Raw genomic sequence first — 16,177 nt, 5'->3', positions numbered from 1 at the left:
GGAGATATTGCTGAAGGGTTGGAAGGAAAGGTGTGCCTTTTTGCGGATGACACGAAAATAGCCAATAGAGTGGATACCCTGGAGGGCGTAGAAACGATGAGAAGGGATCTCCGAACCTTAGAAGAATCGTCGAGGGTCTGGCAGTTAAAATTGAATACTATGCTAGCCCTGGGGTAACTTGTTGTCCTGGTTTCAATGTTATATTATTATATAAAATTACAAGAAACCGTTTTATTCACTACCTTATCTTTTTTTATATTTTTTAAAATTTGCTGTGAAAATAAACTCTAAAGCTATTTGTGTGCTTTCTTTAAAGTGCAGTCTATGAAGTGCTCAGTAAAACACATATCACTCCGGCTAGTCAACTGATCAGCAATATGTAGTACTCGACATCACTGCACTTCAGCCCTCCCTCTCTCCTTATATTTATGTAAAGTATGTCTTAAAGATGTATCAGACACAATCGTCACAACTTTTGTAGAATAGTACTTAGCTTGGGGCTGGTGCCATATATGTTCTTCTGAATACTGTAGAGTACCTCGCAGTGGATTACCGGAGTTCTATGGGTGGGTTGACGTGATCGTGAAGTGAATAAAATATGCCGACTTGCTAATCCACTATGTTCGGCTCTCTCTTCTTACTCTTGTTCTCTGATTCTTAGTTCTCAATTCTTAGTTCTCAACATGCATGGTGTTTCGCTGCTTGTAGCGTCATCAGGAGAACTTAAGTAGATCGGGTCATTACTACCGTTGTCCAATATCAATCTGAAAGGTGAGACGCCATTCTCTCCCGCGGCTAACCGTTTTACGGCGTCTCACCTTTCAGATTGATATTGGACAACGGGAGTAATGTCCCGATCTACTTAAGTTCTCCTGATGATGTTACAAGCAGCGAAACACCATGCGTGTTGAGAACTAAGAATCGAGAATTAAGAATCAGAGAACAAGAAGGCATAGACTGAAAGGAATCAACCAGAGAATCCATAACAATCTAGAACCAAATAGAGAAATTCCCAGTGAACGAGGTCGAATGCTTTTTCAGCATCAAAACTTATTAAAAGCGATTGCACTTCCGTCCACCTTCTCAATTCCAATGTCGTCACAATTTTCCTCAGATTCTTGGCCATCGCATGACCCCGGACAATAACTACTTCAGACTCATGAATGAAAGCCGGAAGCACTCTAGCTAAATGGTTCGCCATTATCTTTGAAAGCAACTTCACCTCATAATTCAAAAAGGATACAGGCCAATAGGATTCAGGTAGAACAAGATCACGCCTCAGCTTAGGAAGCACAATGATTTGCACTAAATTAAGCAATGACAGAAGGGATTCAGACGAAACAAACTGGTTAAACATTTTTGTAATGGGCGACACTATCTCCTCCCCTAGCAACCTATAAAACTCAGCTCAGAGTCCTTAAGCAGCTGGGGCCTTCACGAAGGGACTGTGTTGGATCACCCAATATACCTCATCCTCCTGTAGTTCCTCATTCAATAGTTCCCTGTCAGATTGCGTCAAAACAGGCAAATCTAAGTTATCCAATTATAAGTTGCTCGATAATCCTCCGGGGCCACATAGAGCTTCCAGTAATAGGCCCGAAACAGTTCATATATGCTCTCAACCCTCGTGGCCTGGCCCCCTTTCCCATCACTCAGAATCTTTTGGTGACTCCCTTTTTGAGAAACCAAGTGAACTAACAACTTTCCCATTTTGTTTCCATGTTGATACAGCATGTATCTATAATAAAGTTGTGATTTATATGCCCACTGGTGAATAAGTTCATGTAGTGCCGCTTGTAGTTGCAACACCTGATGTTTATGGTCCTCCCCATATGTAATCCCTAATCATTGGCGTGCCTGTCTCAAACTGGTGCCCAGGTGTAGTATCTCTGTATCTGGAGCCCTCCGAGCATTATGACAATAGCTGATAATCTCTCCTTGTAACACTGCTTTCGCGGCCTCCCAATAAATGACAGGATTAGTTTCATGATTAACATTGTGAATTTTATACTCCTTCCAACATTTAATCAATTTGTCTCTAAAGACTAGATCTTTATAAAGCTCCAAGGGAAAAAACCCATTTCCAACCCCTCCGGCCCGTCCCCCTGGAGCAGACCAGTCCATCCACACCCAGGCATGGTCTGAGATGACAAATGGGCCTATCTCCATTCTAGCTACAGTACCAAATAACCTTCTTGAGACCAGAAGGTAATCTATGCGGGACTGCGCGGAATGTGCCATTGACAGATGTGTATAATCCCGCTGAGGGGGTTGGAGTACCTGCCAAGCATCAACTAGGTCCAAAATTTTACACATGTTGGGCAGGCCCTGACCATCGCCTGACCCTGAGAAACCTGTGGAGAGGACCTATCATCTTGGGATGCCAAACCATATTAAAATGCCCCCCCAACCACTAAATTAGTCACTGTTTGATAGAACTTACGATCAAATTGATTAGGAGCATACAAATTACCTATAATCAATTCACTATGGTCTACCTCCACCTTACACACTACAAACGTACCCACTGGATCATTAAAGAGGGTACTAGTGTGCACTGCCATCCCTTTCCTGATTAAAATAGCCACTCCTCCCCTTTTTCCCCTGTGCCGCTGCTATGCAGTCCCCCACCCACCATATATGAAGTTTGGCATGTTCATGGGCCAAGAGATGCGTCTCCTGTAGAACAAGGGCTATATCAATCTTGTGGCATTTTAAGTGCTGTTCGTTTAATAGGTGAGTTTATCCCCCCTACAATCCATGTTACAATTTTCACAGTAGATCCCCCAGGTTAGGACTATCACATTTAACATAACTCATTTGTAACCCCAGGGGTTGCAGTCCCAGCCTATGGCCCCCCTCTTGTATAATGAAAAGACACACTCCCCAATCTCTGCCCTCTCTAAAATTAGGAAGTTTACCCTTTGTCTGTCTGCCAAAAAGCACTGGTCTGTCTACCTTAACCCCCCTCCCCCATTCCCCACCCTCCCTCCCCTGAGCCCCCTGCAGTCCCACCAAAGGAACTATCATGTTTAATACCTACCCTTCTTTAGTCCCCATATTGCAAGACTTCAACAAGAATGACATCCCCCCCCCCCCCCAAAAAAAAAAACATCCACTTTAACCACTTTCACTTGTGAACCTGTTTAGTCCAATGCCTCTGCTGTACTCATTAAAGACATGTCCCTCAATAATGCTGATACAAGGCTCATTAATGGAAAGAGAAAAAAAACACAAAAGGAAGTGGGGGGGGGGGGGGGGAACAATGTTGATAACCACAAATCATCCACCTAGACCCTCCCCCTCCTCGAGAAAAAAGGTTAATCAACAGTCACAATGCCAAGCTTAAAAACAGACTCAGTTCAACTAGACCACTCTCCCATTCCCAGCTGGTCATCTGCATCCAATGTCAGTAAAAAAAAAAAAAAAAAAATTACTGTTTTTGACCATAGCATTGCTGACTCGACACCCAATAACCCAGCAGTGGCCTGGACTCGGCGTGTGAGTGATATGATGCTTTCCATCTGTTCATCATCCCCAATAGATTCTGATATCTTCCAGCTACCTGGTCTCCGAAGAAGTAAAATCTTCATTCATCCCTCCAGTAATGCTGATTCCAGGAGTCCCAAGAGCCTCATTTCTATATCCAGTCTCACTTTATAATCCTAGGTACGCCAATGTTAACTTGTGAATGGATCCTCCATTTATGAGGAACTTTGTCAAAAGCTTTCTGAAAATCTAGATACACTACATCAACCGGCTCACCTTTATCCACATATTGCTTTCAAAGAAAGTAAAAAAGTAAAGGAAGTCAATCCCCCCCCCCCCCAAAAAAAAATCCAAAATCCTATATCAGATGTTTAGAGAAAAAACTTTAGCAAATAAGAAACTTTTTGCAAATAAAAATGAGTTGTGTTCCAGATACAATTTCATCCGCTAATTAATTCTACGAAGGTCACTGCAGCAAGGTAGCTTAATCTATTCTCCCAATGCTGGTTCTAGCCAACCCAGTTTGTCAGTTTGTGGAGACATGTAGGTGGCATACAGAGGGATAAGTAAGAAAGTCCAGTGTCAATGGAGGATCTGTTCACAATTGGCATCCCTGAGAAAATTTTGGAAACAGGGATTCTTGTACACAAGTCAGCACTGGCGTCCCTGAGGAAGATTTTGAAACAGGGATTCTTGTTGGACGTTGGGGGCATTCAATGAAATAGCATTTCATCAGTTCCAGATAACATAAGTGCGCTTTTGTCTGCTCCATATTCCGGTGCTTAGGATACATATGTGAACTTATGGATTGTTATCAGCCCTTGACGCTATAGGTGCTGCTTTTTTTTTTACCTCAGTGAGTCCTCCTTAATATATGGGTGTCTACTGAATAACTTTTTGTTATTACTTTTTATGTTAAATAAATCTAATAGAAAAGTTTAACTAAAAAATAAACAAAACACAATTAAAATTAAAAAGGGGGGCATTGATAGAGAGTACCCATGATGTATAGAGCTTTATAAATGAGCCGCCTTTGCGGCTAGTCTTACTGAAATCTAGATCTACTGAATGGTCAGCCTATACTGAAATCTCTTTTGCCCCCTTTCTAATTTTTATGGTTTTAAATGAGTGAGGTTTGCAATCTGATACGAGAACAAAACCCTAAATCCATCTCCTATTCCACACCAGAACTGCTTGAATGCCTTCTACATCTGAGTTTGGTCTAAAACAAATTTTGTTACTGTTTACCAAGTAAACCCTTCTCTATACACCTTCTAGTTATCAGATTTATGCAGCGCTTACTTCGAGTGAAGTCTCCTATCAGACATCTGTTTATATCAACTTACAGCTCTGATCTCCCGCTCCTGCAGTTTACTGCTGCAGGCATACGAGTCATCCCGGAATGGGCAGGATACCTCTGGTTCTTCACAGCAGTTTATCACTTGCCTCAAGCATTCTCTATAGGGAAGAAAAAGCATAAACAAACCTGAAAATAAGAACCCAGAGAAACCTCTTCTCAGAATACATCCTTGCTAAACTCCTAACAACTTTTTATTGGATAAATATCCAGTGGTGCTAGACTGGTATCTCTGAGCACAGTAACCACTGCTTCACAACATTAAAGGAAGTGGCATTTCATTTCTTTGACTCGAGAGTCCGTGAATGAGCACGAAGCATGATGCAGTTCAAGGACCTGGAGCTCTGCAGAAAGTAGATTTATTTCTTTATTTTAGCATCATATGTTACTGTGAACTACTATCCAGTTCACTGCATTCATTCATTATCTGCCAAGCAGAGTAGTACTCATAGCATATACCTAAAGGATGAAAGGAATTATCTATTGGAGAGCCTTAGTATATACCTGAGGCAATAAAGCTTACCAAGTAAAAGGAAGTGGCAAGACCAAAATACTAGTTTCCTGCTTGTCACTCCATTATAAGTTTCAAGTTTATTTATCACTTGATATATATACTGCTTTTGGCAAGTACATTTAGGCGGTTTACAATCAATAGTAATATAATTGCAAATATAATATTCTGGTAATTTATATAAAAGTAACAGAGTTACATAAAACCAGTGCTTTTTTTGTGCCGGTACGCGGCGGTACGGCGTACCGGCACCTTTTTTTTCAGGTCCCACTCCCGTCCATTTAATTTTTCCGGTCACGATTCCCCTCTCTCCCCTGCCCTCCCCTCCATGCCAGCAACTCTCTCTCCCCTGCCCTGCATGTCCGACATGTCCCCCCCCTCTCCCCTCCCCTCCCCTCTCCAAGTCGCGACGAACCGGCCGGCGGTGAAGACAGCGGTACTCACTGATGCAGGCACGCAGAAAATGCAGGGCGCGTGCAAGCAGGTTCGTCTTCTCCTCTGATCTCGCGTTGCTTCCCTCTCAGCCTTCGAGGGCGGGATGCACTGAGAGGGAAGCAACGCGAGATCAGAGGAGAAGACGAACCTGCTTGCGCGCGCCCTGCGCAGTGTTGCCAGGTGGGCGGTTTTACCGACCAATTGGGCGGTTTCCGCGACCCGCCGCGGGAAAGTTTTGCCTGCGGCGGGGTCGCGGTTTTTGGGCTTCTTTTTTTCTTTTCGGCGGTTTCAGGCAGTTTTTTCGGCCCGCGGGTGGGCGGGGTTAGTGACGTTTTGGGCGGGGTTAGTGACGGGGGAGGCGGGGCCGATGACGGGGGAGGGGCGGGGGTGATGACGCGGGGGTGGGGGTGTCAGGGGCGGGGTTTGAGTTTGGGCGGGTTTTGGGCTGTTTTTAGGCTGGATTGGGTGGGAAAACCAGGCAAGCAGTGGCCTCCTCCTCTGTGCCCTCTCTCTTTCCTTTCTCCAGCACCCTGTATCTTAGGTACAGCATTTCTCTCTCTCTTTCCCTTGCTCCCCCTTCTCACGTATTTTACTGCAGGTCCCCATCCCTGGGTAATTCTCTACTATCAGGAAGATTTAATGCAGAAACCAACTTCTGTAAATCATCCAAGAAAAGAAAAGAACATATTTGACATAGGTAACATTCACATGTGGATGAAAAGACAACTACAGTGTCAGAACAGTTTGACATTTGAAATACACACTTAGCCAAAGAGGGGCATAATCGAAAGGGATGCCCAAGTTTTGTTGAGGACGTCCTTGCAACCCTCACAACAGAAACAGCCTGCCCAGTCAAAACTGAACTGCAATGATTTTGCTGCATACTTTGCCAACAAAATTAATAATCTCTGCCAGGATTTAAAGACTATCCCACCCAGCCTCTAACCAGGAGTGCACATACTCGCCCCCTCCAGACAGAGACTTATGGGACATTTTTAACCCAATAATAGAGGAGAGCCTTGACAAAATCCTTCAACCTCTGCCCATCAAAGATAGTGCAGCAGGCAAGTATGGGCCTCATAGAAGGTGCCACTAAAATTGTGAACTCCTTTCTTTCTAATGGACAACTACCAAGAGCATTAAAAAGGGCAGTGGTTCACCCTTTGCTAAAGAAAAACAATCTTGACCATGACAAACTTGAAAGTTACCAACCAGTATCCAACATCCCATTTCTAGGGAAACTGATAGAACAAACAGTCTGTGTTCAACCCAATGATTGGCTAGAAGAGAAAAACTGGCTAGATCAATGTCAATCTGGATTCAGACCCGGTTACAGAACAAAAACAGTCCTTGTATCCCTACTAGATCATATTCACAGAAACCGAGAAAGGAGATTTGCCTCTGTATTAATACTGCTAGTTTTCTCAGGCAGCTTTTGACACTTGAATCATGATATCTGCTAGTAGACTGGCAGAAAACTATATCAATGGAAAAGTAGCTTGTGTGGCTCAGATCCTATCAGACAGGCAACAATCCATAATGTTTGGCAGTACCTCATTGCCACAATGGGTACTGACCTGTGGGGTACCACAAGGATCGATACTGTTACCCATTCTGTTCAAACCACAAAAATGGTGGAAGATGAACCAAAAACAGACCAAAAAACAAAGGAGTAAGAGCACCAGAAAAGTTTAATGGGGACCCTACACGGCCTTCCTCAGGGGTCAAAATAAAACAGAACAAATAAATTAACATATGTACAAACTTGAGTATGAAAGTACAAATGTTCCAAAATAAAAACATTAAAAATACAAAATACAAAACAAGGTTAAAAACAAATTCAGATTAAAAGCGAATCCAAAAATATCAATAAAATGCCAAAACATATAGACACACATCACAGACATACTAAAAATATCAGGACCATATGATATGGCAACCCTGCTTATAGCAGCAGCTTCAGAGAGCATTTTCCATCTCACAGATAGGCTGCAGAGAATACCTTCTCCTGCTTTAGACTTAATCCCGCCCACCCTACCCCTCTACCCACCCACCCCTAGAGTGACATGTCTTATATAACCTCCCTATCAACCCACTCATTACTTTACCTCACCCATTTCTATTCTTCTATCACCTTCTCCCACTACTCCAACCAGAGTTACACCTAATCACACTGACCACCCTTCAACATCTTCAGTCCTTCTGTGACTGTTCTCTTGTGCTTGACTGCTTAAATATTTTAAATTTAAATGCTTTACTTTTTGTCTATTAGATTGTAAGCTCTTTGAGCAGGGACTGTCTTTCTTCTGTGTTTGTACAGCGCTGCGTACACTTTGTAGCGCTCTAGAAATGTTAAATAGTAGTAGAAACAAATTATGCCATGTAAAATGTGGGTTATATACTAGAAAAAACAATGACAATCCTAATATGTAATAAAAGACACAATCTTACACTTCATGAATAAGATACAATTATGTAGCATCATTTAGAATATTAAAGAATGACAGTCAGCAAACACAGACAGTTGGCAACATGTGCAGAGCTCATCTGAAAGAGGAAATAGAAATCCTAACAGATCATGACCAAAATGTACATATTAATAAAAATGTTATTTAAAAATATTATTTGAAAAGTAGGACTAAATTAAACATGTTAATAAAAACACCACCACTTAAGCCATCAAAAACAGGTATATAAAGATGAGAGATGTGTAACATTATGACCTACCCTGAATCATGGGTATCCTACCACCCATTCTGTTCAACATCTATCTCAAGCCACTAGCCGAGTTGATTTGGTCAATGGACACTCAGTTCTACATCTACGTGGATGATGTGCAGCTACTCATACCCACTGAACCTGATTTACCTACAGCCCTGAATAAACTGATTACCTTCTAACATCATTCATAAATGGGCTAAGCACAACAAACTTGGCCTGAACCCAAGTAAAACTGAGCTTCTCTGGGCCCCTAACTGAAGTGGACACGTACCTGACATCAAAACTTCTTTGGGAAGTATGAACTCCCCCTCAAATCACAAGTCAGGAACCTTGGAGGAATACAGTTAAATTCAACACTTACTCTGATTCCCCAAATCCAAGCAACCTTCAAGAGCTGCTTCTAATATCTGCGACAACTACGTTGCCTCTCTCCTTACATCGAGAAAGAAAATCTTATCCCAGTTGTACATGCCATGACAACATCAAGAATGGATTACTGTAATGCACTCTACACTGGTCTGACTACAAAGGGTCTGCACCATCTCCAATTGATTCAGAATGCTGCAGCAAGACTCACAGAAGGTTGGAAGCAAAGTGACATCACACCATTTTTGCAAAAATTTCACTGGCTACCAGTACAATACAGGGCTAAATTTAATTATATCTAATCTTCAAGGCCCTTAAAGGAAATGGCCCTGAGTACTTGAAGAACAGGATGACCCTCTACACACTTCCAAGGACACTAAAGTTCTCCCAAGGGGTATCCATAACCACACCCTCTCCAATAGACATTACACGATGTGATACCCACAAGCAAGCCTTCTCTGGAGTAGCCCCCACACTCTGGAATGCACTCCCTGAAAGGCTCCACTTAATAAAAGACTATGTTTACTTCAGGAAGCAGGTGAAAGCTTGGCTCTTCAACCAGGCCTTTAGTGGAAGTAGTAACTAACTTCTTAGTAACACACACACGAGTAACACAGGCTGCACATATTTTTTTTTTTTGTTACATTTGTACCCCGCGCTTTCCCACTCATGGCAGGCTCAATGCGGCTTACATGGGGCAATGGAGGGTTAAGTGACTTGCCCAGAGTCACAAGGAGCTGCCTGTGCCTGAAGTGGGAATCGAACTCAGTTCCTCAGGACCAAAGTCCACCACCCTAACCACTAGGCCACTCCTCCACGCCAGGACATGTTGCAGCAGGACATGTTTATCCACTCATCCCTAGCTGAAATAACATTTAATCATCTCTCTGACCTCATGTGCACCTTTCTTTGAATTAGTCACCTTACTTTCTAACTCTTCTTACTCTCTTACCTATCTATATGTTCAATCTTTGCTTATACCCTATGCTGTCTATTAAAAGGTTCAATTACGTTAATGAGCCACATGGATAATCTAATCGAATCATTTGAGAATATACAGCAAATGAAGTTCTACTGAAGTAGGAAACGGTTAAGATTTGAAAATGATAATAAGACCAGAAAAAATTTGAACAAAATGAATATTGTTGTAGATGATTAATATCGAGATTGTTGTTTTCCCAGACTTCCAGGTATGACTCCTAATGTTTTTTTTCCTCTGAAATGATTCCTCTTAATATATTAATTCAAAAGGAGTGAAGCCTGTGACAACTGGGATTACTTTAATCAGCGGGCAATTGGATTGAAGATTCAAGGGTTTGTATTGTTAAACAATTTCTGGTTTTAAAAGGGAAAAAAAAATGAAATCAGGTGTATTACTTTCACTAATATTGGACAATAAGTATGTTCCAATGAAATTGATGGACTATGCACCGTTATGGTCTTGAAGAAACCAACCAGATGATCAATGTGGAAAAATGATTTAGATAATAATAACTGGGATAATCGGGTTAATACCACGTTTTCTTTGTTTGCTGTTGCTTAAATTGATCTCCTTGTCTTGTTCACTCTCCCTATTATTTTGTGGTCTAAGAAAGAGAAAGATTGTACAAAATCCATTTATCTTGTTGAGATGTTTTCTTCAAATATTGTTTTAATGTACAATCATCTCTGTTTTACTGTTTTGCAAGTGATCCTTGTAAAATGAAAAAATTATAAATAAATGATTTAAAAAAAAAAAAAAAAAAAAAAAGGTTCAATTACGTATTGTGTTAACACTGTAAGTAGTATACTATGCCATACTTCATATTGTTATTTTACTTTTTTACTGCCATAACTGTCTATTGCTTATGTTTGATTTATTACTGTACACTGCCTTGAGTGAATTATTTCAAAAAGGCAGTAAATAAATCCTAATAAATAAGCATCTGTAAGAAGATAGACAATACTATGGGATTAATCTGAGACTTTTCCATCTAAAGCAGAATCTAACCATACTCCCAGGCTACGAATGATTGTTTGGAGGGGAATCTTACCGTCTATAATCAGACTTGAAGGAGGTAGTGGAAATGTCTTTCCTCCCACCCAAAGCAGTGAGGCTTTCTTGGAATTTCAGTCTGTAGTCAATATCTAATGTGATATACGTTCCAGACTGCTAACAATACATTTTAATATTTCAGTTACAGAATTTGTAACTGGAAAAATGATCTGAGCATCAGTATAAGTATAGTAGGTCAAACCCACACATTTTAACTCATTACCTAAGGAATTAAAAAAGACATTAAACAAAATTGGTGAAAGTGGGGATCTTTGCAGAATTTCACCACCGGGTGCCACTCATCTGAGATTACATTTGACATTATAACTACATATTGATGATGCTTTAAATATACCCAAGAACCAGGACAAAACTACACTATTGATTCCAATTGATTCTAATCTTGACAGAAGTAGATCATAGTCAACTAGTTCAAAAGCAACCAATAAGTCCAGCTGCATCAGTACAGAAGGAATTCCTTTGTCTAATAGTAATCCACGTTCTGTAATGAGTGACAATAAACATATGTGTCTCTGCTAAAAGTTTTCCGAAAACCTGATTGTATGCAATTAAGTACTTCAAACCTGTCAAGATATTCTTGGAGCTGGAAGGTGACAAAAGCTTCAGAAACCTTAGCCAAAAAAGGGATGCTAGCTATTGGCCTATAGTTAGAACAAATTTCAACTGATTTTATTTGATCCTTCAGAATAAGAGTCAGGATTATTGTACTTATTTATTTACATTGATTATAACCCACAGGATCTCATTCTCAGTGGGGAACAGTTAAAAATTAACATTAATTATCAAATTACAATTAAAAACAAAACTTTGAAACAATGCAAATTCTCTTAACTATCAGTTCAGTCAAATATCATCACGTTTTTAACAGTTCTATAAGCCTACTAAAATCAGTGTTTCTCTTCATTTCCCTTTCAATCAATCCAAGTCTAATACCAGCCATAACATTCAAGGAATAAAATGCCATTTTACTGCAAATAACTATTAATCCATCTCTGACATTTTAATTGCTACCCATAAGCCTGCTAAAACAGTATAGTCTTCAGTTCCTTCTTAAATACCATGATTCTTAGATTCTGAGGTAAGTTGTTCCATCGACTTGCTGAGGAGAACACAAGTAACGCTGGCAAAGGCCAATTCGAGACTTCATAAAATCGTTTCTAACAGTCCAGAGGTAATGAGAGTATTTCCTGCAGAAGATCATGCCAAAAATTTCAAGGATCTAGATCTAAGAGTAAACACCCTTCCACTTCAGAGAACCCTTGGATTACTTTAGGATCTAAACAGAGACGTTTTCACCTTTCAAATCTCCACCCAAGAAAAACCATATACATGCAGAGGTGTCTTGTCTACACTCAACAGTCTGTACGATCCACTAGGATTTGTGGCTTCAGTCACCATTCAATGAAGATTCTTACTGAGGGCGCTTACCCAAAGTACTGATGAGTAGGATGTTCCATTACTACCAGAAATTCAACAAGAATGGGAAAACTGGAAAGATTCTCTAAAGACTCTTGAGCAACTGCACATCCTATGCACTTACATCCCTGCAGCACTCAGTACTGATTCTCACAAAGTAGTTGCATCTTCACTTCATCAACCAGCCAATAAAAGAATGGACACCGACCAAAGTGACATCAATGACAACTTGGCACCAACTGGGAACTTCGACATAAGACTTCCCTGGAACACAAGGAACTTCTTCAGAAGAGCCATCATTGAGCCAGTGAGCCACGCCACAAAGAGATGAGGACTCCATCGACCGCTTCCACTCCAGAGACTCAGACTTCTCTCTCTTTTGTGTTGTTTCTGTTGTCTTGTCTCTCATTTCACCTCCTGCATGACTGCTAGAAAGAAGTCACTGGTGCAACAGTGAACTGGAGACAAGCAAGAAGTTGCACAGTTTTAAGATCCAGAAATGAATGGACTTTTGCATGTTTATAATGTTTATAGTTTGAGGAGTTAAATAGTGGTATCTACTGCTATCAGGCAGGGAGTGTGTTCTTCCCCCATATTCATGGAGGCAGGGTGTATTGTTATGTATATTTAGTCTGAGTATTATTTGTATTCAACTGCATTGTCTGTATAATAGATAGCATTGTGTACTGGGGCTTCCCCTCCTCTATAGTTTGCAGTATCCTGAGATTGACTCCTTGTGAGCTTTCCCTATTGGTTGTTAGCTTTGAGCTAGGGCCAGCCCTCTCCTCTCTGCCCTTGTGGGCTGTGTGAGAGCCCAGTTTTCTTTGCAAGCCTTGGTGATCAGCAGCTATTCTAGGAGACTGATATGATACCTCCTTAAGCTACTGTAATTCCATTAAGATTTTTTGCCATCTCTCCAAGTCACTTATTTTCCCCAAGTTTCACCCTCTTTGAGAGTTACAGCTTTTCCTCTCAGCTAGATGGGCTGAGGTTCTGGTCATTTCCTTGCCTCTGGGGTGGCTAGATACAGAATCTATGTGCAGAAGGCAACAATTCTCTTCTAAGCAACTGAACTGTAAATTGGACTTTTTTTTTGTTTTATTATGAGTGCTACAATAAAGAACATCTGCTTAAGAATTGAGAGTCTACTGGTAAAGCTTATACTTGGGGATGGTTTAAGATGGCCAAGGCTAGTCTTAGAAATTGCAGGACCCTGTGCAGACCAGTTCGGTGCCCGCCCCTCCCCTTGTTCACGATATGTTTCAAATATTTTTTTATTTCAAGTTAAGACAAATCAAGCAAAACTTGTACAGAAAAACTAATTCAAATATGCACAATGCTATCATAGGAAACCTTTGGGTTTAAAAAGCAAAACCATGTGCATGTAAGGACTGGATAAATGAATTAAAACAAATCCCCTTAATATGTAATACTTGTTAGCAATAATGAAACAGTGATTGAATATTCACATAGCAAGCGACCTGAGCAACAGATTTATTTTCCACTGAACATAATTAACTTTGTATGAACTTGGCTGCTAATAATGTGCTGAACTGGACAATGTTGGCACATTTAGACTGACTCTGGACAGTTCTGAATGAAGGAAACCCCTCCCTTATTAATCAATACCTTCTCTGTGAAATAGTAATAATAATAATAATAAAAAAAGCCATGCTTTTTTTATTATATACCACTGCATTCCACAAAGCAAAATGAGCAAGTTCCCACATGCCATCTTTTTTTCTTTTAATGTAGGCACAGGAAAAAAAAATATTTTAAACACGCCCAGGTTTCAGTCTAATTCATGTTTAATGTGGGATAAAATGCCATAAATAAGTAAATAAATAGGAACTCTGAATGTTGAACACCTGATTCTCATAACATAATGTCTGTTTAGTGGCCCTTTACCAGGAGAAAAAAAATCTCTGCACAAATATAGTACTAGGGTGTCCCCCCCTGGAAGTCTCGGCTGCTATTTTTAAAGAGCGATGTGGATGTCAGCTCCAGCAGGTAGGCAGATTCATGGAACAAAGCTCAGGCAGCTTACCTTTACTTTTTCTTCAACTCAGGTTACATTGGATGGTTTCACCCTACCACACAGACTACATATCTTCAAAGAAGAAACCAGAAAAATGTAAATTTGACTTCCAAAGATCTGCTCGTTATTTTTTCCCCTCCTTCCCTCTGCACAAGCAGGAGGTGTAAAGTCTGCAAATACTCTGAATGTATTAATTTTCCAGGAGAAAATGAATGCGGTGGTTCCTTGAAAGTTTGCATGAACTACTGGCGTTGAAACCACCCACAAAGTTTTCAAACAGGCTGTATAGTGAAAGTTCCTCCCAGAGGTATCTTTCACAAAATTATTAAAATAGTTACACAACACTATATTTTTGTAATAGCAATATACCAACTTATTGTATCCTAATGGGTTTAAACGTATCCATTGATATAGATTACCTGCAGAAACTATGAAGGCACTCACGAAGCAGCACCCCAGCTCCTGGGAGCACTTCTGTGAAGCAGATGAGACACTCAATCTCCTCCTGATTTGGCACCAATACCTCATCATCCATCTGGAGCAAATGCATGAAGTTCTGGACTCTCTCTTCCTCCAGGGCCTGGACCAACCCAAAGACAAATGCTTTAGCTCTTCTCTTAGCTAAAAATGAGAACTAATTCCAGTCTTCCTTTTAAAACATACTTGCTGAGACTATTACAAATTTTACTGTGCTGTACTCAGAACCAGATTTAGGGGAGTCTTTTACTAAGCCGCGGTAAGCATTTTTAGCTTGCACTAAAAGCTGAGACACCCATTATATTCCTATGGGCGTCTCAGCGTTTACCACCAGCTGATTTCTATCGTGAGCTCAAGATGCTACTGCAGTTTAGTAAAAGACTCCCCTTAGGTAGGCAATTGTCTCTGGTGCCAATTTTTAAATAAATTATTAATTCTAATTATTCAGCATGCAAGCATGGTCAAATACATACACAGCTTAACAGGCAAATATACATACAGAACTGTAATCTTGCCAACAGACCACACAATGCCAAAGTTTGACAGGCCCTGGAACGTTACTGCTATGCCTTAATCTGGGCCCACCTTTTATTTTCCGTTGTTGGCCTACAGTGGTAGCAGTAAGCTCTAAGTGAAATTCACATTCTGGCCTGCCTACCCTTAGCACTCTAACAGGCCCAAAAGTGATCACCTCTTCCACAGGTTTCCATGGTAAAGTGAAACCCTGCAGGAAGATTGCCAGGGTTATCAGGTGCCTGAAGTATTTTTTTGATAAGTCTAATGGTGATAAGAAATGGTGTTGAGGTGATTTGTCACTGATTTCTTCCAGAACAATCTTGTAAAATCACGTAATTGACCACCTTACTTTCAAATATTAAATGCTGTTTTCTATGTACCTATATAATAAGGGCAAATTCCAAAAGCTATTTATCTGCTTAAATGGGCTATTTGAAAACTGCTTGTCCTGTGGGTAAAAGAATGTGTTGATGTTCAAGTTTGTGTGGCTATTGAGACCTATTGTCTTGGTTGGACTGCAGCTACTCTTTACTATCTTCTAAGCAGCTCCCTAGTCTGCCTAATGAATAAGTTGTACCTGCCTATGAAGAAGTAGGAAAGAGTTGGGAGGCAGGAGGATGAGTGGGAGACTAGCTGTAAAAGGGGGTACTGACCTGAGATACAGCACTGCTGTGACAGTCAGGGAGAGGAACTGAAAGAAGGAACCCTGGCTGATAGAGGATGAAAACAAGGCATATTGTGGAGCTGTGGAAGGGCTGGAAGAGATTAACATTGATTGTGAGAAGTTGGACAGAG

At 40.7% G+C, this 16,177-nt stretch overlaps 1 protein-coding gene across 1 annotated transcript in view; it reads right to left on the bottom strand.

Moving 5' to 3' along the window:
* SHARPIN (SHANK associated RH domain interactor) overlaps nt 1-16,177 on the bottom strand; it is a 279,055-nt gene that overhangs the window by 41,288 nt on the left and 221,590 nt on the right. The window contains 2 exon segments of the mRNA XM_030220008.1: nt 4,836-4,947; nt 14,809-14,969. Of these exon segments, the coding sequence (XP_030075868.1) occupies nt 4,836-4,947; nt 14,809-14,969 (273 nt within the window).

Source organism: Microcaecilia unicolor, chromosome 1 (assembly GCF_901765095.1).
Source record: "Microcaecilia unicolor chromosome 1, aMicUni1.1, whole genome shotgun sequence".
NCBI lineage: Eukaryota > Metazoa > Chordata > Amphibia > Gymnophiona > Siphonopidae > Microcaecilia > Microcaecilia unicolor.
This window is presented reverse-complemented; position numbering and strand designations above follow the sequence as displayed.